Here is a 24,726-nt window from a genome sequence, read left to right as displayed (position 1 = left end):
TTGGAGGGCTAGGTACACACTACAGCTTAGCCATAGATATGCTAAGATACTTCTGGGAAACCACTATCTCAATCTCAGGGCAAGAACAGCAAAATTAAGATAAACAACAATATATGGCAAAGGGTTCCAAAGAGGAAAAAAAAGAGATAAATTAAAACATGCAGTACATTAAAATGTTATGTAGAGGTTAATAAAAAATCCAGTTTCTATTTCTGTAAATGTAACATTAATAAGTATAAGCTTCTGGATCTTTGCTCATTTTTCAATTTGAGTGGCTCCAATTATCTGTGCTCACCTACACAACTTTCTGCATTGCACAGCACTGATTAGGGAATTATTATACATAAAGCCCTATTTATTATTACTGCTGTGAAAAATTCAGCTTCCATTATTTTAAAGATGAACGGTTACAATTAAATACAAGAACCACTCTTAGAATCTTCCAGTAAAATAAATGTAACCACTGCTTCTTTGCCCTTTGAACACTTCAGCATGTTTTGCTCAAGTGAGTGTCCAATGTGAGGAACATGAGCAGGCAACAAGCGGGTGAGCCAGAAGTGACTGCCAGACACAGCCCTCCTTTCTGCCACAATGACTGAAAGCTTGGCTCAGTGTTCTGCAACTTGTAAACAACCTTGCAAGTCATATTTAAAACATTTTATTACCTTGTTAAGATGTTACTAGCTGGATTTCCATGTTGGCATTGGGGGATTGGCATTGTGGCCAACATGGAAATGCATGCTAATTTTAGAAACTGTCTTCTAGTGACTGGAATAGTGAAGGTGAGGTAGAAGTGTCTCAGAGAAAGGCCTTTCTTTGACAGATAGTCTCCCTTGCCCAGCCTTTTCACTCACTTGTGTGGAATTTTAAATAGCGTATTTATTTCTACCAGTGACATTTCAAATACATGTCTGCATCTGATAATATCAATATATTTTATTAACATTTTCATACTTTTATGAACCTTGTACCTGTAGGATTAGCTGGTACTCTTTGAAAGCCTTGATCTGTACTGGATTGTACTTGGATTGAGCCTACTTATGTATAAGGTGTTTACATGGGTCTTGAAAGGCCTAATCTTAAGGTGCAACTACACTGTAGTTTAGAATAAATGCAGTTTGACACAACTTTAACTTCCCTGGCCCAATGCTATAAAAATCCTAGGAATTATAATTTGGTCAGACACCAGCATTCTTTGGCAGTCAAGGCTAAAGATCTTGTAAAACTGCAATTCCCAGGATTCCATACCAATGAGCTACGACACTTCAAGTGGGTCAAATTGCATTAATTCTACAGTATAGATACAGCCAAAGATCTCTCAGAAAACTCAATGGTAAGGAGGACTAAGTAGAGGGGGAATAGTGAGGTGACCAAGTTTACAAAGGATACTGAGTTATTTAGGTTGTTAAAATACAAGGGGATTCCCAAAGAATTCCACAAGATTACTCCAAAATACAAATGACTCAATGTAAGTTAGCATCAAATTATGCACACTAGAGGGGGGAAAAGCTCAGAACTGCATGCATAAACTGATGGGAATAGAGCTGGCAGTGAATGACCAACACAGACTTGGGAATTGTGCTATAAAAATATCGTGCCACCAAACACCTGTTGCGAAGGTGGTGAATTTCATTCTGAGCATAATTAGAAAAGAAAAAATAAATAAATCTGCTGAAAAGCCTTCAACAAATCTGTTACAGAGACCATACTTTGAATACTGCATAAATACTGCTCACAACTCAGAAAGGATATTGTAGAGCTAACAGAGTGGCAGAAAAGGGCAACCGAACTGTTATATGAAAAGGTCTTTTCACATAACATGTCCTGGGTCTTATAGCTCATAAAAATGGCAAGGATGCAATACTGTGAGGAAAATAAGAGACACGTTTCCCATTCTACTTCTCTTTTAATATTGAGCACGGGGTCATGAACTACTAGTGAATGGTTGGAGATTCAGAAAGAAATATATCTTCACACTACAACACTTCAAGAGCTGAATTCACTGCTACAAGTTGAAATGATGGCCTCCTATTTGGGTGGCCATAAAACCAGAATAAAACAAAATCATGGAAAATCAGAAGAAACATATTCAGTGGCTATGTTTATATACCAAGGGAGGTGGGAGGATACAACCTGTCTTTGCACATCTGTGCCTCTTTATATTCATCCTTCAGTAAATATACTATCAGAAAGATCTAGAGCACATCATTAAATTAAAGTATAAATAATGCATAACCTACTATTTCCCACTGGGAGTGTTATCAAAAGAGCAAGAATGGGAAACAGTCCAGGCTCAAGATTATTATTGTAAGGCCCATGGAATGTCTTTGCTCTTTTGTCAACAACAAAACTCAGCGACAAATTTCAATAACATGATACACCGAGCAAAAAAGAACTTAGAAATGCAGGATGATAATAGAAAAAAATGCACAATTCCTATTTTAAATGTGTCTACTATATGCTTCCAGTATGGAAAATTCTTTAGCATCAGGAAGCTTTTTCTGCTGTGAGGTGTATTTGTGTGTGGACCTTTAATACAGTACCAGCCCCAAACATTTGCCCATTCTTGAGCTTCACAGATGTCTATACAATACATTCATTTGCAATGTTTATGTGTTCATAGTATATGCTGATTACACTAAAGCTACTATAAACTTTTGCAAAGCAGCAGATGAGAATCAACCATGCTGAGAATTATTCTTTCAGTAATTATGAAAACAATCATATATTTTCATTTGAGTACATGGAAGCATTTCTAGAAAATGTATTTTAAGGATGTAGATATTTTACATAATTTTAAAGAAAACTTACCTGAAACATATCTGTATCTTTATCGTGTGTATATTCCACTACAACAGTCTGATTTCTTGAGAGTGTGTAGGAAATACTATGTTGCCCTTTACAGCTGATGGCCTGTAGAATTAAGTGACACTTCAGTCAGGGGAAAATGAAACACTTTGCTAAAGCATTTCTAAACGTTATAATACAAAAGACCAAGTTTCCCCAATGCTTACCACAATATGATTAGACAAAGTGTAGCTACTATTCTACATGTTTTTCTGGATCACAACAAGAAATACACAGCAGATTTACTGTTAGGAACTACCTCCCATGATAGAAAATCTGTAATTCAAAAACAATGAACTTATTTTCAAAAGCCAGGAGACAGGCACATGCCCTGTTCCAAATTCAGTTCCATGATAATTTCTCTGCCTTTTTAATGCTTGGAATGTTCTCCCAGAAAACTTTCACCGCATAACGTCTTGGATCAAACTCTTCTTCCAAATCTATAACCGTTGCTTTCAATTCTTTTTTTCTCCTTTTGTGCTTCAGTGCTCCAATATTATCTGCTATTTTGATGGGCAGCTTTTCTCTACCATCCTCTTTGTAAGGGTCCATTTGTTTTCAGTCTGTTCTAAAACTCCATGAAAACTGCAAGTTCAATATTAAAAATGGAACACAATTGATGGACATAACTCTTCAGCACAACTCTTCAAGCTTCACCAACTTTTTGGTGCACACTTATTTTTCAAATAATCCATTTTCATCAGCAAAAAGAAAGAAAATAGGAGGAAACATAAGAAGACTGCCTGTAGTGATTCCATTCAGCCCCAAATATTGCTTTTAGGTAGCAGTGCTTTCCAAAAATACAAAAAAAGTTTTTGTTCTACTAACACAGATCCTTGAAGTAAAGATTTTAATTTTGTTAAAACGTGAAATTAAAACAAGGCAAAGCAAGGAGCATGTGCTCCTTCCTTCAAGCATAATCAACATCATTGTTTCATGGAATATATGACCCAAGTAACATCCAGTCAACTGACAAAACCTAACCAACCGCTGGGATCAAGCTGCTCTCATAATACAGGAAATAACACCAGCAATAAAGAGATGTGCATCAAAGCCTGAAATAATCTGTTTACAAAAATGTACCTGAAGGCCAGTTCTCAGCATCTACATTCTGTTCATTCTCTGTTGGTATGGAATTACTGGTACAAGCAAGACAAAAGACTATTAGCCAATTAACTGGGCTCTTCACTTCTCTTCCATGAACATGGGGTATTTCACCATTTATCTTTTACAAGATGTGTTAAGTGTGCATCTAACAGCGCAAATACAATGAGAAGAAGGAAAAATTCTTGCATTACAGACATGTTTGTCAATCTCTGGCTTGGTTGCAGCTCCCTGGTGAGTAAGCACATGTGGTAAACAGAGTTGATTGTTGAGTAACGTGAAACAGCCCTCCCCCCCCCAAAAAAAAATACTTACGTTTTTTTCCCTAATAGGAGTGGGATTTCACACAAAGACCCAAGCATCCCCAAATTAAGAACCACAGTAAAAATAGCAATTCATATTCTGATGTAAACAAGTATGCTTCAGCTCCAAGATGAAGAACTTAACACAGACTGAGTGGTTTACAAAATTCACTGAGCATGTTAATTTTTTTGTGGTGCTGTGAACATTACTACGTACTCACACAAGAAGTTAATCAAAAACAGAACAATACATACATCTGAAAATGTCCTTGTGATATGGCTTAAATACAATAAAATAATCTCTTTCTTGAAACTGTGTGCCTTGCTCTCAGCCACAGTAACAAATCCGGGTTAATAAAAGTTTGCTTTCTGTAAATATCAGGCATAGGGGATTTATGGCCCTCAACATGTTAGATTACAACTCCTATTATCTCTCTCCATTAACTATGTCTGGGTAGGACCTGAAACCAAGCAAGGTCTAAAAAGACACTTGAGGTCAGGGGTGAACAAAATGCTGTCTCCAAATGTATGTAAGTATGAGTCTTGGCACAGGAATCTGTTTGAATAAAGTGCCTTTAAATATTGAAACTGAAATTTCGGATTGTTAACATGAATGTAGAAATGCATTTTAATACGTGTATTTTATATCATGCTTATGATGATTATGTGTTTTTAGCTACGTTGCAACCCACCTTGAGCTACAAGGAGAGGTGAGTAATAAACAGAATGATAGAATAACAGAGTTGGAAGAGACCACACGTGCCATATTTCCTGCCATGCAGGAAAAGCACAATCAAAATATCCCTGACAAATGGCCATCCAACCTCTGTTTATAAGTTTCCAAGGAAGGAGCTTCCACCACACTCCGAGGCAGAGAGTTCCACTGTTGAACAGCTCATACGATCAGGAAGTTCTTCCTAATGTTCAGGTAGAATCTCCTTTTCTGTAATTTGAACCTATTGCTCCTATTTCAAGGGCAGCAGAAAACAAGTCTCCTCCTTCTTCCTTATGACACTCCTTCATGTATTTATACATCAATTCCAACTGGATTGCCCCCCACAAGGGTCTTCCTCCAGGGCCATCCAAGAATGGGCAACTTGGAAGTCAGTGAACAGACTCAGAAGCAGAGTTGGTAGATCAAAAGACAAGCTGGCAAATGCCATGACCTAAAAGAAACTTTCTCCATGTGTGACTGCAGAGCAGAACAAGCAACTCAGCATCTGTATGCTTGCTTTCCCACAATACCCTGCCTCATGCACAGAGGAAGAACTGCTTAAAGCTACAGAAACTGTAGTTGCTGTTGCCTGTTTTTGGTCAAAAACTATTCAGCAACTTGTGATCCCTTTCTTTTATCAGTTCTAAACTTATCAATCTATGCAATGCTTTTGACACAAAATAAATAAATAAAATATTTATACATAGCTATCATGTCTCCCCTCAACCTTCTCTTCTGCAGGCTAAACATACCAAGTTCTTTAAGACGCTCCTCACAGGGCATGGTCTCCAGACCTTTGATCATTTTAGTTGCTCATCATGTCGATATCTCTTTTGAACTGTGGTGCCCAGAATTGGATACCGTATTCCAGCTGAGGTCTAACCAAAGCAGAATACAAAGGCACCATGACTTCCCTCGATCTAAACACTATACTGCTGTTGATGATGATAATGAATGGCCATTGTTCAAGAAAATTTAATTCATTTTTCTTTTTTAAAAACCAAATTGAGTAAGGTGTTCCTAATTAGTTATTTTTAGCACTGCCAGCTACATTATTAGACTGGAGGTCTGTCCCTATTGGCTTATGAAAAGGCCATGGTAACTTAACAAAATTCTATCCGATATATAAGTTGATATTTTATGATCTGATGAAAATTCCTCATTTCCAATTAATTCTGTATATGATGCATTATGTTGCATACTCTACATTGTATCACTACTATTTAAACTTCCCTTCTTAACTGAACATTTGGTTTCTGTTAGCATTAAGAAATCCATGAATACTATTTCTTTAAGCTTTTATATGCCAGGTGCTTTAGAAGTCCATTCACTTGGAATGTCCTCTAAAACAAAGACAGATTCTTTGTACTTATTGCTAACAGATGTTGTTTTTCAGCTGGCCATTTTGTTTAACAGTTGAGAAAACTAGGAAAAATTGGAATAGTGAGAAATGGTATTTTGAAGTTACTTCATATTTTAAATTTGCAGATTGGTTTACAGCTCCTCTGAGACATCCATATATATGTGTCAAAGTCTATTAATTCTGGATTGTAGTCTTGCCCTGTTGTTGAAATCATAGAATCATAGAATCATAGAATCATAGAATAGTAGAGTTGGAAGAGACCACATGGGCCATCTAGTCCAACCCCCTGCTAAGAAGCAGGAAATCGCATTCAAAGCACCCCCGACAGATGGCCATCCAGCCTCTGCTTAAAAGCCTCCAAGGAAGGAGCCTCCACCACGGCCCCGGGGAGAGAGTTCCACTGTCGAACAGCTCTCACAGTGAGGAAGTTCTTCCTGATGTTCAGGTGGAATCTCCTTTCCTGTAGTTTGAAGCCATTGTTCCGTGTCCTAGTCTGCAGGGCAGCAGAAAACAAGCTTGCTCCCTCTTCCCTATGACTTCCCTTCACATATTTGTACATGGCTATCATGTCTCCTCTCAGCCTTCTCTTCTGCAGGCTAAACATGCCCAGCTCTTTAAGCCGCTCCTCATAGGGCTTGTTCTCCAGACCCTTAATCATTTTAGTTGCCCTCCTCTGGACGCTTTCCAGCTTGTCAACATCTCCCTTCAACTGTGGTGCCCAAAATTGGACACAGTATTCCAGGTGTGGTCTGACCAAGGCAGAATAGAGGGGGAGCATAACTTCCCTGGACCTAGACGCTATTCCCCTATTGATGCAGGCCAGAATCCCATTGGCTTTTTTAGCAACCGCATCACATTGTTGGCTCATGTTTAACTTGTTGTCCACGAGGACTCCAAGGTCTTTTTCGCACACACTGCTGTCAAGCCAGGCGTCCCCCATTCTGTATCTTTGATTTCCATTTTTTCTGCCGAAGTGAAGTATCTTGCATTTGTCCCTGTTGAACTTCATTTTGTTAGTTTTGGCCCATCTCTCTAGTCTGTCAAGATCGTTTTGAATTCTGCTCCTGTCTTCTGGAGTGTTAGCTATCCCTCCCAGTTTTGTGTCGTCTGCAAACTTGATGATCGTGCCTTCTAACCCTTCGTCTAAGTCGTTAATAAAGATGTTGAACAGAACCGGGCCCAGGACGGAGCCCTGCGGCACTCCACTTGTCACTTCTTTCCATGATGAAGACGACGCATTGGTGAGCACCCTTTGGGTTCGTTCGCTTAGCCAATTACAGATCCACCTAACCGTAGTTTTGTCTAGCCCACATTTTACTAGTTTGTTTGCCAGAAGGTCGTGGGGGACTTTGTCGAAGGCCTTACTGAAATCCAGGTACGCTACATCCACAGCATTCCCTGTATCGACCCAACTCGTAACTCTATCGAAAAAAGAGATCAGATTAGTCTGGCATGACTTGTTTTTGGTAAATCCGTGTTGACTATTAGCAATGACCGCATTTGTTTCTAAGTGTTCGCAGACCACTTCCTTAATGATCTTTTCCAGAATTTTGCCTGGTATTGATGTGAGGCTGACCGGACGGTAATTGTTTGGGTCGTTCTTTTTTCCCTTCTTGAAGATAGGGACCACATTCGCCCTCCTCCAATCTGCTGGGACTTCTCCAGTTCTCCAAGAACTCTCGAAGATAATTGCCAGTGGTTCTGAAATAACTTCCGCTAGTTCCTTCAGTACTCTTGGGTGTAGCTGATCTGGCCCTGGGGACTTGAATTCGTTTAGAGAGGCCAAGTGTTCCTGGACAACTTGTTTCCCTATTTGGGGTTGGATTTCCCCCAATCCTTCGTCCATTCCGTGTTGCTGAGGTTGAAGATGGCTTTCTTTTTCTGAGAAGACCGAGGCAAAGAAGGCATTAAGTAGTTCTGCCTTTTCCCTGTCCCCTGTCGCCATCACCCCATCTTCTCCTTGCAATGGCCCTATTGCCTCCTTTTTCTTCCTTTTTCTACCAACGTAAGCAAAAAAGCCTTTTTTGTTGTTTTTTATGTCCCTGGCAAGCCTGAGCTCATTTTGCGCTTTAGCCTTGCGAACCTTTTCCCTACAGGTGTTGGCTATACGTTTGAATTCTTCTTTGGTGATTTCTCCCCTTTTCCACTTCTTGTGCATGTCACTTTTGAGCTTTAGCTCAGTTAGAAGTTCTTTGGACATCCATTCTGGCTTCTTTGCACTTGTCTTATTTTTCTTCTTTGTTGGCACTGTTTGCATTTGCGCCTTGAGTATTTCACTTTTGAAAAACTCCCATCCATCCTTAACTCCCTTGTTTTTTAATATCGGCGTCCATGGAATGCCGCTCAGTAATTCCTTCATTTTTTGGAAGTCAGCTCTCTTAAAGTCCAGAATGCGTGTTTGACTTGTCTTAGTTTCAGCATTCCTTTGTATTGCAAACTGCAGGAGCACATGGTCACTTGCCCCTAAGGATCCAACCACTTCAACTGTATTGATCAGGTCTTCCACATTTGTTAAGATTAGATCAAGAGTTGCTGATCCCCTTGTTGCCTCTTCTACCTTCTGGACTATAAAATTATCTGCAAGGCAAGTGAGGAATTTGTTGGACTTTGTACTCTTGGCTGAGTTTGTTTTCCAGCAGATATCGGGATAATTGAAATCGCCCATGACTACTATATCTCTTCTTTGTGCCTGTTTGGTCAGCTGTTGACAGAAGGCTTCATCGAGTCCTTCATCCTGACTCGGAGGTCTGTAGTAGACACCCACGACAAGATCTTTTTGAGTCCCGGTTCCCTTGATTCTTATCCAGATGCTTTCAAGCTGGTTTCCCGGATTACAGTCTTGCATTTCTTCTGCAACGTAACTGTTTTTGACATATAAAGCTACTCCCCCTCCTCTCCCCTTTGTTCTATTTCTGTGAAAGAGGTTATAGCCCTCAATGGTTAAATTCCAGTGATGGGAGTCATCCCACCAGGTTTCAGTGATGCCTATGACATCGTATGTGTGGTGCTGTGCTAGGAGTTGGAGTTCGTCTTGCTTATTTCCCATGCTCTGAGCATTAGTGTAAAGACATGTAAGCCCCTGTGACCTCCCCTCGAACTGTTTATTTGGGATTATTGTGCTCTCTGTACTTGGTCCTTGCTGTGTTTGTGCAGCCCTCCGTTTAGCCTTTCGGCGGTTCCTTGTGGTCGTGGGTAATATAGTGTTCGCCAGGCTGTTGTTCCCCTCCCCCAGTGGATCTAGTTTAAAGTGCGCCTGATGAGGTTTGTGAGTCTGTGTGCAAAAAGATGTTTTCCTACTTGTGTGAGATGCACCCCATCGCTTGCCAGTAGTCCATCCTCTTGGAAGAGTAGACCATGGTCAAGGAAGCCAAAATGCTCCTCTTGACACCATTTTCTGAGCCAGTTATTGACCTGTACTATTTTTCCAGCCCTTGTAGAGCCGTGTCCTACAACGGGGAGGAGGGATGAAAAGATCACATGTACATTATACAGTTTTAGCTTTGTTCCCAGAGCTCGAAAATCATTTGTGATCTTTTGAAAAGTATGCCTAGCGGTGTCATTGGTACCTACATGAATCAACATAAGGTGGGGAGGGTGATGGGGCTTTAGGAGCCTGCTGAGCCTCTGAGTGATATGGTGTATTTTTGCCCCCGGGAGGCAGCATGTTTCTCGAGCCATCCCATCCGGTCTGGAAATGATGGCTTCCGTTCCTCTAAGGAGGGAGTCACCTACTACCAAGACCTGTTTCCTTTGAGGATTGACAGGGTCCCTTTTGTGCAAGACAGTGTGTATGTCCCCTGAAGAGTGTTCCTGTTGAAGTGAATCATGTAGGTGTAAAGTGTTGTCCTCCTCCTCAACATCCCCAGTGCATTCATCAATGACAATCCATTGAGATACATCCGAGAGCCCATTACTCTCCCAAGGATGTTCCTGTTGCTCCTGGTCTATGATTGGGGATGGAGCATTTGCATGATTACAAAAGTGTGACTGTGGTGATGCACTGTCCCCGTCAGGGCTATCCCCTGCGCATTGATCCAGGGTGGTCCACTGAGTGGTATCTAAGAAACTGTGGTCCTCCACAAGATGTGTTTCCTGATTGTATGTTAATGATGTAAGAATTTCAAATCTGTTGTGTAAATGCAGCTGAGCAGAGGAGTTCTGTGGAGGCTGCCTGGTCCTGCGTCTCCTTCTATGGGTGACCTCCTTCCAAGCCTGAGGGTTGTCTACCTTTGAGTTGATCTCCCCATAAGGTTCCTGATCATGGTCTTGGTGGTGTTGGTGTGATGCAGGCTGCTGATCTACAGCAGCGTGTTGTGCAGTGTCCAAGAAGAGCTCGAGTGCCTGAATGTCCTTAAGGGTCTTAATACGGTGCTCGAGCTGTTGGATCCTCTGCTCCATCAGAGTCATCTGTTTGCATTTGGAGCAGATGTAGTTGTCTAGTTTTTGTGTGAAAAAGCGGAACATGCCACAGCTGGTGCATGTGATGGGAATGTTTTGCTTTTGTTGCATCTCTTGGTGAGCGTGGTGGCCAAGTGGGATCTTTGTACAGTTAAGTAATATGCACGCACTTTATGTGCAAACTGCAACAAACCACCTCTTTGTGTATTTGTTTATGTTGCTTTGTTTCCTGTATGTACTGCAAAGGATAGTTAGTAAAGGTGCCTTTTTCGTGCGCGCCGTTAGGCGCGCGCGACACTGGAAATAAAGCTTTCCCAGAAACTCAATTAACAGGGGACAATGCCTGCTGTCAATCAACTTAAGTACCTGGCTCTCTTTCAACACAACAGTCACACAACAGTTAGACTTTGACCACAGGAGCCAAGCCCACACTCAGTTTAAAATCTTAGCCAAATCTTAGCCAAATCCTACCTGAAGCCAGGGAGCAAAAATGTCCTCCTGCTGCCTCTGCTTCTGCGAGAACCAACTGCCCTTCTGGGATCAGGCTCTGGCAGAAACTCACACAATGATATAAAGCCTTCAGAATGTACTGCTAACAAATCAAAATATACCCACTTTGTATTACAAACACAAAATGAACATAGTTAATTTGGTATTCCAAATTAAAGAAAGTAAAATCATTCAGGAAAAAATGCTTCATAAATTTCAACCCACTTGGGGTGCATATACACTGTCAAATTGATGCAGTTTGATACCTTTTTAACTGGCATGTCTCCATGCGATAGAATCCTGGGATTTGTAGTTTGCTGAAGCACTATCACTCTTTGGTAGAGAAAAGTGGAGGCCTTGCGAATCTACAACTTCCATGATTCCATAGCATGAAGCCATGACAGTTAAAGTGGTGTCAAACTGCAAAGTTTATTTTGTTTGTGTTTGCTATCCTAAAGCATTAAAGGGATGCCAATTCCGTAACAAATCAATAGCTTTTTGGCAATAATTAAATTCTTGTACTTGATCATCTCTCATGAGAATTTTGGTGGCACCTTTCTAAAGATCTCTATGTCTGTCTTTCTCTCGATAGCTGTCTCTAAACAGTATTGGCTGTTAATGGAAAATCAATTAGTATTAGATTCAATTCATAGTATCTTGAAACTATACAGTTATGTGATAAGACTCATCTTATTACAATATTGTGCCAGTGCTAGTGTGTGCTAGAGCTCAGCTTTCTTATGTTAAATACTGTCACTTTGGTGATACAGAAGATGTATTATAGAACTCGTAACTTATTATTTCATTTTCCTGCCTGGATTCTAAAATGTGAGTATGTTTACACATATGCACAATTTCCAGTATTTACTTTATGTAACTAATCATTCTGTTCTGTTCCAAAAATAGTAGTGTTTACAAAAATTGAACCAAGGAGATACCATTACAACTATTTGGACATAATAGCCATGAAAACTGAACCCTAGATTTCCTGATTGTTGTACATGTCTACCTCAGTTAATGAAGTCGATGTGTTCCTAATCATTGCTTTTACTAGAGGGGGGTGACATGGAAGTAATAGAAATAGGTTTGTTCAACGAGTTCAGAAAAACTAAAAATACATACATATGAAATGAAACAGCCACAGAATAGGTAAGCTCTGCAAAATCAAAGAAAAACGTATTTTTAACTTTCCAGAGACTGTTAGAAAACTTGGTCCAGAATTCATGTAGGTATTATATTTTTCTTTCTTTCACCAGCCTCTGCTTTCTAATAATTACCATTTTGATGTCAAAACTTGTAGATGGTTTTTTTTTTAAAAAAAAACAAACAAACAAACAAAACATGCTGGTGATAACTGCCAAGGCTTATCTGCTTTCCCCTTTCCTGTGTTTTTCTATTCACACAATGTAATACTGGATCAGGGGGCAGCTGGTGTTTATCTTGTCTGTTGTAGGCAGACACGCATAACTACAGAAGATCCCATTCTTTTCCAGCTCAAACGTTATTGTAGCACTGACTGCAGATGTCTGCCTCACCCCAACATCAAAGATCAATATTTTTCCAGCCCTCTTTTACAATCCTCTAAATGCTCATGCTACAAAACAAACAAAAAAACTTTCCACCTTGTTAAGATTAAGTGGGAGCGGTGCAGGAGTAAAAATGAGCATTTTTCAGAGGCTTTGGCTTAGTTAATTGAGTTAATGCATGTCTGCAAAGGGGTCCTGTCGCTCCTTAAAGACTGAGAGAACCACGTTAGTAGCTTAGCGTTCATAAACTAAGTTTGGTTCCTCAGTTGCATGGAGTAAAATGCCTATCAACAGTTTTTATAGGCAGACTGAGGTATCTATGTAATTTAAGACTCCTATTAACTGAATATAAAAAACTAGTATTGTTTTAACTGGCTTCAGCAGTCCTTTTTTTACTTGAATTAAACACCAGTTGTTCTCATCATCTCACTCTATGTAGGCAAATCCAGTATTATTGTTGTGTGCCTCCTGTTGACCCTATTCTGAAGGGGGTGGGTTGGGATGGTTGTGCAAGATTTATTCAAAAGAGTTCTGCCATTGCCTTCCTCAAACCTCAGCCCTTAGGTTTCCATCTCTAAGTAGGAATTTGAACACTAGTCTCCAGCAGTCAAATCACTAAACCACACTGTCCCCTCACAAACCAGTTATGAAATTACTACACTTCAACAGGTGTCTTTTGCTATGGCCCATGTATACTTTGTTGTCATAATTAATTTTATTTTGACACCTGCATGAAGGATTGTATCTGTATCAACATGTTTGGAGAGCAGATGAATTAATGTGTTTTGTGATTATGGGAAAGTCACTTAAATATTCAAAACAGTTGTGTGGAATAGTTCAGTGATGTGGGAGATTGGGCAGGTACAGAAATGTACATAAAAACCCATCTTCCTGTATTTCTTCATCCTCCCGTTCCTTGCAGTTATGGAATTTGTGTTTTCAGACGGATCAAGCATTTACAAGGTATTGCCTGCACTGACACTATATCCCATAGGGCTGGAATAGAAATTTGACAATTTTCAGACTGAGACTCAAATAGAGTTTAAATTCCTTTCCTGCTGATTCTTCTCCGCCTGCCCTCAGCCTGTCCTTCCATCTTGTGCCAACAGCACCAGCCCATCACTACATTTACCAACTATTGGTAGGAAAGGGGTTTAGAATTTGACAGCAAAATAAGTGAGGCGAAAAGGTGTTCAGCAGGAAAGTTTAAACTCTAGCTGAGACTTAGTGGTAGGAAGGTGGTAAATGAAGTGAGGAGCTGGTGATTTTTGGCAAGACATGGAATAAGATATGGGGGCAACAGAATGAGTGGGGCGGGGAGGCTGAAATAGTTTAGCAGCAGCTGCAAACTTGTGGATAATAATCAGATCTGTAAAAAGCTAAACCTGTAAAAGTAAGGGGCTGATTGTACATACACTTTGAAACTTGAGAGTTGGCAGGAGAGAGGAAGACAAGCAATGTTGTGCAACAGGAAAAAAAACTGAAGCTGCAGCTCTGCAAGTTGAATGTTGCACAGATTGCATTTTATGAAGCAGGAAAATAATCTTAGGGATGACTGAAACTGCAACCTTTCCTGATTTGAATGCTGTGCAATTTCATTGGGAAAGATAACCAGTTCAGGTGGTAGATGCACATGTAATCAGAATGGTAGAGATGGGGACAGTGATCAGGCCAGGGGTGGTCAGCCAAAAGAAGCCCAAAACCAGCATCTTCCCTGGATGTTTTTCACAAGGTGTTCTCAGGAGCCCAAGTACTGCAGCTTTGATTGGTAATCCTCTTCCCTTTGGTTCAGTTGCATTATGGATGGCACTTGAATGAACAATTCAGGAACACATGTAATAATTAATTTTGCTTAAATACAAATATGTGTTGCTAGGAAACAGATCTGGTCAATTTGCCCTGCCCAGTTCATGGGTGACTGAGCACAGTTCCTGTGAAGCAGTCTCTGTTCTATAACTGGTTCTCAAGTTGACATTTATTTTAACAGTTGTGTACAAGTCTTGTACATTAGAATGTTGTTGCTTCATTTATATGTTGTGCTGTGCTATGCAAATGTATTTAAACTTGTATTTCAACAAAACAGTCAAATACTTTCATCTCTACAACCTAGAGAAGCTATTGGAAAACTGCATAATTAATTACAACTTAATTTGGCTGTGGAAATACATTACCGAAAGAGCCAGTGAACATTTTCATATTAGCAATGAAAAATTCTAACCTAACAGGTTCCTTTTGGTGCCACTAAAATGCATGGGTTGGTCAATCTTAGTTCTGCTTAAAAATATTACCATTAATTATTTTGCATTGCTGAAGTCTCTGAAAGTTTTCCAGTTACAGTAGGTTCTCAGTTAACTGGAACTCAAGCAACCAGAACGTTCAAGCAATAGTACTTTAAATAAACATTATCAATTGTTAGTGAAAATGTTACATTAGGTTTGTTTTATTTGTTTTTAATTACTATTTCAATACTAATATAAAGTCAATACAGGGTTTATGGTATGAGATACCATATGGGGTATCATATTAGGTAGTTCTATTTTTAATTTTAACTCTCAAGAAATCACAAACTTTATTTGGCATATGGGTGCCAGTTAACTGACAGTCTTCATACCTGGAAAATCATCTGCTTTTCCGGGAGTTGTTTAAAATTCAGTACCTTGATTTTTTTCATGTAAATTACTGTAGATTTGGAGAAAAACAGTTATGAAGTGAGCAGGTATATGGTTAAGAGAGAAGAAGAAAGGGAATCCCTTTTTCAAGAAAAGAGATTCTTGTTTTCTGCTTGAGATGGGCTTCCCTCTTAGCTCTGAACCCATGAGGTTTCCATGGCAATGTTCTTTTCGCTAAAGGTTACTAGAAAATTACACTTAATGGCTGTATCAGCAACACAGATCAATTTCACTTCCTACATTTGCGGCAGTCTTACAACATGGAAACGGTAATTTTGTTGAGTTAATTTCCAACCTGTATGTATGTCAAATAATGAAGTAGGAGGCTCCTTTATATAAACGGAGACAATGATTCAAATACAGATCTGCCATTTTTCCCCACCACTCAACTTGTTGTATTAAATGTGTAGTCAGACTTTTAATATATCAGCTGGGCATAAATTCAATGGTTATAATGTGCTTTAAGGGAACTTGGGATAACCTGAGCCTTTGCACTTCCTTGTTGGTCTGTGACCTGCAAGGATGCCAAGTCTTCCATGTGCCACCAGAGTAATGCGAGAGGTCTCATCAGAGATGATCATGTACAAAATCTTAACTCTTGCCAAACATTTATTGTTTACAGAATTGGCATCTCTTAATGCTTTAAGAGAGCAAACACAGAGCTATGTGGAAAATTAGCTTCTTTTTTATTTCAAGATTTGTAAATCTAGCACTCCAATGGACTATATCATAATCTGGATTTTGAGGCTGGGATAAACTCAGAGCTCACCACTGTCACTGAGATCTTCCATAAAAAAACATTCCAGGAATCATCCCTCTATTTATTTATTTATTTACAGTATTTATATTCCGCCCTTCTCACCCCGAAGGGGACTCAGGGAGGATCACATTATAACACACATAGGGCAAACATTCAGTGCCCATAAACACATCAAACAGAGACTGAGAGACACACGCAGAGGCAAGTTAACGTTCTTCTGAGGGGATGTTCAATTCTGGCCACAGGGGGGAGCAGATGCTTCATCATCCACACTGACGGCACTTCCTCATTCCAGGTCGTAAATTAGTTAATCTTGCCTCCCCACTTTATAAGTGGTACCTTATCTCCTACTTGATAGATGCAACTATCTTTCGGGTTGCTAGGTCAGCAACGAGCAGGGGCTATATTTTATTTTTAATTGACGGGTGCTCACCCCGCCACGGGCTGGCCTCGAACTCATGACCTCATGGTCAGAGTGATTTAAGGCAGCTGCTCAACAGCTGCGCCATAGCCCGGCTCTAGGATCATTCAGAATTCTAATAACCCCTCTGGAAAGTCCTCTGGCCTTTAATTTAAACTTAGCTATGTCTTAAATGCACAGTAATGATGCTAACAGAATCCATATTATTGACTCTACATCCACAAATTCAATCATCCACAGCTTGAAAATATTTTTCAAAATTCAAAAAAGAACCCTGATTTTGCCAATTATGTTATAGAAAACGTTTTACTACACCCTTGTGTATCTACAGCCCAGAAAACATGGAGCTCCCGGTGGCACAATGGATTAAACGCTTGTGCCAGCAGGACTGCTGACCAAAAGGTCTGCAGTTCGAAACAAGGGAGCGGAGTGAGCTCCCGTCTGTCAGCTCCAGCTCCCCATGCGGGGACACAAGAGAAGCCTCCCACAGGATGGTAAACATCAAAAACATCCAGACATCCCCTGGGCAACGTTCTTGCAGATGGCCAATTAATTCTCTCACTCCAGAAGCGACTTGCAGTTTCTCAAGTTGCTCCTGACACACACACACAAAAACCCCATTGTATATAATGGGACTTGGGCTTCTACGGATATTAGTATCCATGGAAGATCCTAAAACCAAACCCAGCAGACAAAAGGATCTTTCTAGTATAACATGGACCCTTCCTTCACAGTAATGAATCAAAACAATTGTTCTTATGGAATCATGCAAACTTGAGGATGCCTTTGTTGTTTATTTATTCAGTCCCTTCTGACTCTTCATGACCTCATGGTCTAGCCCATGCCAGAGCTCCCTGTCAGCTGTCGCCACCCCCAGTTCCTTCAAGGTCAAGCCAGTCCCTTCAAGGATACCATCCATCCATCTTGCCCTTGGTCAGCCCCTCTTCCTTTTTTAGTTTCATTTTCCCCAGTATCATTATCTTCTCCAAGTTTTCCCATCTTCTCATGATGTGGCCAAAGTACTTCATCTTTCCCTCAGAGGAAAAGTTACTAGACCAGCCAAGCAATCCATAAGGACAGCCCAAACTCCATAGTCTATGACAAGCAATTCACCCATGAAGAATCCTCATGTGCTGATGTATCAACAGAATACCAAATCTGCCTAAATACCTTAAAAGCATCAGATCTACCTCTGATTATTCTTTGTCTAAGAAAACCCTATGAAATTAATGAGATCGCCATAAATTGACAGGTGACTTGAAGGTACACACACACGTATCAATTCTTTATGATATATTTGGATCAGGGAACTTTGTCACAATGTTTGTCACAATGAAATCAGGCTTTTATAATGCCTTTAGCAGACAGCCAAATTTAATCAAAAACCTCAGAGCTGAAACAAAGACTCTAATTAATTACCCTGACCCAGACTGTTGAATCCTTTGTTACAGTGTAGTTCATTCTTAATCATCATTCCCTTTTCCTGCACCTTGTAACAGCCTTTAAGCCCAATTCCTCTTTGAAATTAGAACTCAATGAATTTAAATGCACTTTTGTACTGATTTAAGACCTTCTTAGGGACTGTCTAGCATGCTGGCCATTCCTCATGATCTTCTCCTAACATTATTTTAAGATCAGAGCTTTCCTCTTTAATAAGAGTCAGCCCAGTATTGTGGTTTGAGCATTGGATTGCAACTGGAGACCAATGTTCAAATTACATTTCAGTCCTGGAAACCCGCTAGGTGACCCTGGGCAAGTCCTGCTCTCTCACCTCAGAGGAAGGCAAAAGCAACAATCCCTGGTCACCTTAGGGTCACCATAGATCGGAAACAACATGAAGGCATATAGAACAAAAAAAATCTTTCACAGAACCTTCTTACCTTTTATCCTCAGAGAGCAAATGAGCTATTCACTGATACATTTATGCAATCATTATAGATAATAAATACCCTACACATGTAGATATCTACTCATTTAGCACACATTGTATATTTTGTTCCTTTGAAAGCATTTGTATAATAATAATAATAATAATAATAATAATAATAATAATAATAATAATAATAATAATAATAATAATTTATTTATATACCGCCCTATCTCCCAAAAGGGACTCAGGGTGGTTTACAACAATAATACACAACATACAGTACATAGCAATATAAAAACACTTAATTACACAAAATAATTTTTTTAACTAAAAATGTAAATCAATGATAATCACAACAGCTTTCAATCGGGGGGGGCGAGGATCAATAATCCCATAGATTAACATAGTCCAATCCAAAAACCCCATCCATGAAAGTTCTGTACTATCATTTAGGTTCTTGAAACAGCTTTCCAGCAGTAAGCTAAACATTCTGACCAATCTTTCGGAATTAGGAAATACGTTTGCAACGTATCTGTTGGTAAACAGTTTGATTCTAGTTCAAGTCTCTGTTTCTCAATCTCTCTCTCTCTCTCTCTTTACAAAAGTGGTAAGACACAAATCGACACAAAAATGGAAAACATATATAACAGGTTTGACAACATTAAGAGCAAGCACCACTTGTTGTATATGTACATACAATGCTTTCCACAAATTCTAAAAGGCACTGGGTCTTGGGGGGATGAGGAGTAACTGATAAGATTTACCTTAGCAAGACACTCAAGGGAATGAACTCTTAAGAACTTTTTTTTCATCTTCTTCTACCATACAAATATTTGGGGTCCTTAACAAATAGAAGAGGCATTCAATTGTTGAGATCAGCTTACATCTATCCCAAACCAAAAATAAGAGAAATCACAAGGTCTTTGCAGACCTTGCAAGACTATATCTCCATCCAGTTAATGGTCAAAATCTGCTATGACATGCGGATAGGAAAGAAGCACGATAAATATGGGAAAGGATGTGAGATAGAAGTGACAGGGACACAGTATGCCAATATTTGATGTAGAATAGATCCTAGGTCAAAGTATTAGACTGTCTCCCAAGGTTATTCATCTACTTGTCTCCACTCTGGTTTTCAAGAAAAACACCCGACCATGTGTTTATGTTTTAGTAATGCTGTTCTGTTACTATAAAAGTCCATAATTTTACAAAGAAGCCATCTTCTCCTTTCCATGATATGCTAGGTTTTTTAGCTTTTAACTAATCTCTTATTTAACTGCTTTTAAATCTTGTCTTAATACAGATTGAATATCCCGTATCTGAAATCTTTGGGACCAGAAGTGTTCTGGATTTCAGATTCTGGAATACATAGATTTTGCATATACACGTAATGCAATATCTTGGAATTGGGACCAAATGTGAAAATTAAGTTCATTTAGTATGTTTTTCTTTTATTATTATTTATTTCAATTATTTATACCCCGCCCTTCTCACCCGAGGGGACTCAGGGCGGCTTACAAGTGGCAATTGATGCCGTTACACTGATATACAAATAAACTAAAACGATTAAAACAGTTAAAACAGTCATAAAATAGTCATAAAATACAATATACAAAGTTTAAAACAATGCAAAGTGCTTATGCCATTCATCCACCAGACCTTATACAAGAGCCGTAATTCAGACCGCGTCGAAGCCAACACATGCTTATTCTTCAAATGCCTGCGTACATAGCCAGGTCTTCAGTTTTTTTCTGAACCCCAAAAAGGATGGGGCCTGCCAAATGTCACTGGGGAGGGAGTTCCACAGCCGGGGAGCCACCACCGAGAAGGCCCTGTCTCTCGTCCCCACCAGCCGTGCCTGTGAGGCGGGTGGGACTGAGAGCAGGGCCTCTCCAGAAGATCTTAAGGTTCTTGTGGGCTCATAGGGGAAGATACGTTTGGACAGGTAAATTGGACCAGAACCGTTTAGGGCTTTGTAGGCCAAGACCAGCACTTTGAATTGGGCTCGGTAGCATATCGGCAACCAGTGGAGCTGTCAGGACTCAGGCTACAGAGCACCAATAACCATGCGCAGAGGCCAGAATCTATCTAATATCTTTATTAAAGGAATATATAAAGTCAGTAAAAACAAGTATAGAATATAGTTCAGGAGTAGACCTTCCAGGAGAGGTCAAATATAGTCCAGAAAAACAATGTCCAATATGTGATATTAAAGTCCAAAGTTATAATCCACTTCACCGAAACACACACTATTTGGCAAGCAATAGTGTGGGGAACTGTCCATAGTCTTTGAGGCTTAAGGTAAATCCGAAGGAAACTGGGAAACAAGGCTTGAATCTGAGAAGCAAGGTCCGTGGTTTAAAACGCAAGGCAAGGCAAGAATTGAGACTTGGCAAGAACAAACTTGAAGCAAGGCAAACATGAATCAAGAACTGAGTCCATAGAAGTCCATGGTACAAGGCTGGGCTGGAAACTTGATCCGGGATCTGGGAACTGGAGTACGAAGTCTACACACGATCTCACTCCTCCAGCCGACGAATTGACTCCGCAAGGATTCCTTTGCGGCCAAACACCTATATAGGATCTTGTTTTCCCGCCAAAGAACACTTTCTCTGGGGAACAAGAAACGAAACCTATACTGTGTCCAGATGCAGGACTCCTTAAACTTTCCCAAGGGAAACAGACTTAATCATCTAATTGTCTGGCAGCTATCCTGGCGCTCCGGCGAGTCGCCTCCCGAGCGCTTCTATCTTGATTATAATAAAGCCGGCGAGAAAATGGGGGAGATTTCTGCTCAAGGCTTGTTTGGCTGACTTCTTGTGGGCAAACATCTTGCAGCTGCAAGGGCTCCAAATCCGGCAGAAACGGTGGGAAACCCAAGTTTTCCTCTTCATCTGTCACAACAGTACTAGGAACGGGACTACATGGCCCATGAGTCATCACAGGAGCTGGCTTAAAAAGGGAGTAGTATGCTCCCTGTAAGCCGCCCCAGTTAACAATCTGGCTGCCGCCCGTTGTACTAATTGGAGCTTCCGGACCGTCTTCAAAGGCAGCCCCACATAGAGCGCGTTGCAGTAATCCAACCGGGATGTGACCAGAGCGTTGACCACCGTGGCCAAGTCAGACTTCCCAAGGTACGGGTGCAGCTGGTGCACAAGTCTGAGTTGTGCGAAGGCTCTCCTGGCCACCGCCGAGACCTGGGGTTCCAGGCTCAGCGATGAGTCCAGGAGAACCCCCAGACTGCAAACCTGTGTCTTCAGGGGGAGTGCGACCCCGTCCAACACAGGCTGTAACCCTATACCCTGTTCAGCCTTACGACTGACCAGGAGGACCTCTGTCTTGTCTGGATTCAATTTCAATTTGTTAGCCCTCATCCAGTCCGACACAGCGGCCAGACACCATAAATGTTCCATAAATGTCATTAATAACGAAGTTGTATATACTGAATCATCAAAAAACAAAGGTGGCACTATTTCCACCATCCATGTGGACAATTTCAAATTAGAGCACTTCAGATTTTGGAGTTTCAGATAAGGGATACTCAACCTGTTTTTGTTTGAGTTTGGTTGAGCCTGAGATGGCTAAAGGAAAAGAAAGGAGGGAGGGAAGAGACAAAAATGTTACTGAATTAATAAAAGATGCCAACTAACAGAAACATGTAGATGCTCATCCTTCTCCAAATGAAAAATAAGTGTAGTAAAAGAAATATGTATGCTGGAGTAGGTAATGGTCACAGATAAGTCCAAGTATGTGTATACCAAACATCAGTACCCTGAAGATTAAGAAAACATGAGGCATGTATTTGTAAATAGATTTAGTAGCAGTATAATCATGTTGTTGCCATGTTATAAAGAGATCAGCTTTAGTGCTCTGGCAAGATGGATTAATGTTTGCAAATTTGAAGTCTTTCAGAAATAAGCCTCTCTGGAAGATTATGAAATAAGTGAGGGTTGTTTTGTGCACAAGGTTCTCAACAGAAGACAGTGACAGAGGGGACAATTCAAGGATGAAAGAGGACAAAGAAAAAGCTTTATAACCCATCAACTGCTTATAATATAAAGTATGTATCTTCCCATCCCTTGTCAACTTATAGCAATTTCATATGACATTCTTAGACAAAGAATATTTGAAGAGGTAACATGGACCTCATTTGATTATAGTTGACAACACCTGGCATTTCATAACAGTCTCTCAAAACGTAACAAGACCTAAATCTGCTTAAATTCCAAGATCAGATGGGATGTAGTGCCCAATGACCTGACAGAAGTACCTGAAGATTCCTCTAACACAGAATTTACGTTTTTTAAAAACAGTTTTAACTTGACCAACTCTGCTTGTTTTCCCTGTTGAAGTTTCACAGCAAACTTGGGTTAGTTCTGAGAGTTCAAGCAGGGATTGAAAGCATGCCAGCAGTTATAACCAACATTTATCTATACACATAATAAAAGTGAAAATGTGTATGTGTGCATGTGGCAGAGGTGTCTATTTACACAGACAGCCTCCCGCCTCCACAAACAGCTATAGTTCCCACTGAGCCCTCCCTCCACTGACATGCAGGTTATAGTGAGTGCGATGAACATGTAGCCTAAACCCTGCCAGTGTCCTCCACAAACACCATTCTGACCCCCCCCCCCAACCCAAGTGAAGGCTTTCATGTGGGGACAATTTCATCCTAGATGTTCTGTTTTTCCTCCAGAATGGACATCCCAGGGTTCCTTAATTTGCATGACCCCCCCCCCCCCGCCTGCCTCTAACTTAACCCTTAACCATTTCCTACCCTTTCCTATGGCATACAGTTAACAGAGGAATTGATCAGCAACTGAACAAGAGGTTTGGGAAGAATCCCCCATGATTTACAAGTGTTGTACTTGATCTACTTCCAGAGAGCACTGTTAACACAACCAACGATGGATCTGGACCAAACTTGCCACGGATAATGGGACTTGCAGTACCTTCACTGATATTGTGATCCCCACCAACAATGGACTGGGACCAAACTTGTCACAGAGAAGCCCCATGACCAACTGAACATACTGCAGGAGTTAGTGGGAATGGACCTTGATTTGGGTGTTATAGTTCACCTGCATCCAGAAAGCACTGAACCCAGCTGATGTCAAATCTGTACCAAACTTGCCACACAGACACAACATGGCCAACTGTGCATACAGGCCTGGTTTGGGAGTGACTGACCTCAGATCTGGGAGTTGTAGTTCACCCTTATCCAAAGAGCCCTGAATCCAGCCGACAACGGATCTAGATCAAACTTGGCACACAGACCCAACATGACCAACTGCGAATACTGGCAGGGTTTGGGGGTGATTGCCCTTCTCACCTGGAAGTTGTAGTTCACCCTTATCCCTTATTCAGATCTGGATAAAACTTCAGTGATATTACCTAATATTCTAAAACAAACAATGCCTTCTTCTAATAACCAGGCACCACCGGGTCTGCAAGCTATAGTAATAAAAATACAGAGCTATACAGCAATTTTCCAGCCTGCACTTTCACACATTTGGAGTTGTTTTTAGCCTCAGGATCTCCACCAGTTGGCTGTACTATATAATTTTCGCCAACTCTCCTTTCAAGATGAAAAGAAAGAAGGTAATTTAGAGTCTAGATCTGTCCTGCTTGTGTAAGCCATATCAGCTTAGTGCAATTCTGAGCAGACTCTTAAGTTGCCAACATCCAGAATTCTGTGTTTGCTTTTCTACACTGAATGCTTGGATTCTGTTCATTGCTTTGGACACATTAATTGGCTTTATTGTGAAGGCTTCATATAGGAGACAAAAGAACAAAAACAGTTCAGTAAAAGATAGTGAGAGCCTAGGCTCCTGATACTTTATAGCACTTGTAAAGCTGCAATGTAAATAATGGATTGGGTTTTTTTCTCATGTCTTCATGAACAGATTGAGATTTTGTAGTGGTGTGGATCAGTTATAGCTGCATACTGCCATTTATGATACAGATGACTTATCTGGCTGGAAGCTAGTATTAGAAGAAAAAAATGACAGTGAAAATGATAGTTTTGAGCAACGGCAGCTATAAGGCACAGCATGCATCCTACACTTTTCTCCTTAAGTGAAGCAACATAACATCTAAACAATCTCTGCAAAGACAGGGGACTAAAGAAGGAAAATGCTTAGATATTACTTCTAACATGTAATTATTGGTATTTTATATTGTCTACGTCTATCCATGTTTTCTCAAACATATTTCACTATAAATGTATTTACTGACCCAGTAAGCCTAATACTATCTACTA

The 24,726-nt window shown here is 40.3% G+C and overlaps 1 protein-coding gene across 2 annotated transcripts in view; it reads right to left on the bottom strand.

Moving 5' to 3' along the window:
* peli2 (pellino E3 ubiquitin protein ligase family member 2) overlaps window positions 1-24,726 on the bottom strand; it is an 84,096-nt gene that overhangs the window by 14,893 nt on the left and 44,477 nt on the right. For both annotated transcript variants that reach the window (XM_062968633.1, XM_062968634.1), the window contains exon 3: window positions 2,812-2,913. In XM_062968633.1, the coding sequence (XP_062824703.1) occupies window positions 2,812-2,913 (102 nt within the window). The remainder of the gene's footprint in view (window positions 1-2,811; window positions 2,914-24,726) is intronic.

This window comes from Anolis carolinensis, chromosome 1, assembly GCF_035594765.1.
Source record: "Anolis carolinensis isolate JA03-04 chromosome 1, rAnoCar3.1.pri, whole genome shotgun sequence".
In the NCBI taxonomy this organism is placed as follows: Eukaryota; Metazoa; Chordata; class Lepidosauria; order Squamata; family Dactyloidae; genus Anolis; species Anolis carolinensis.
The sequence above is the reverse complement of the archived record's forward strand: the minus strand, read 5'-3'. Positions and strand labels throughout refer to the sequence as shown.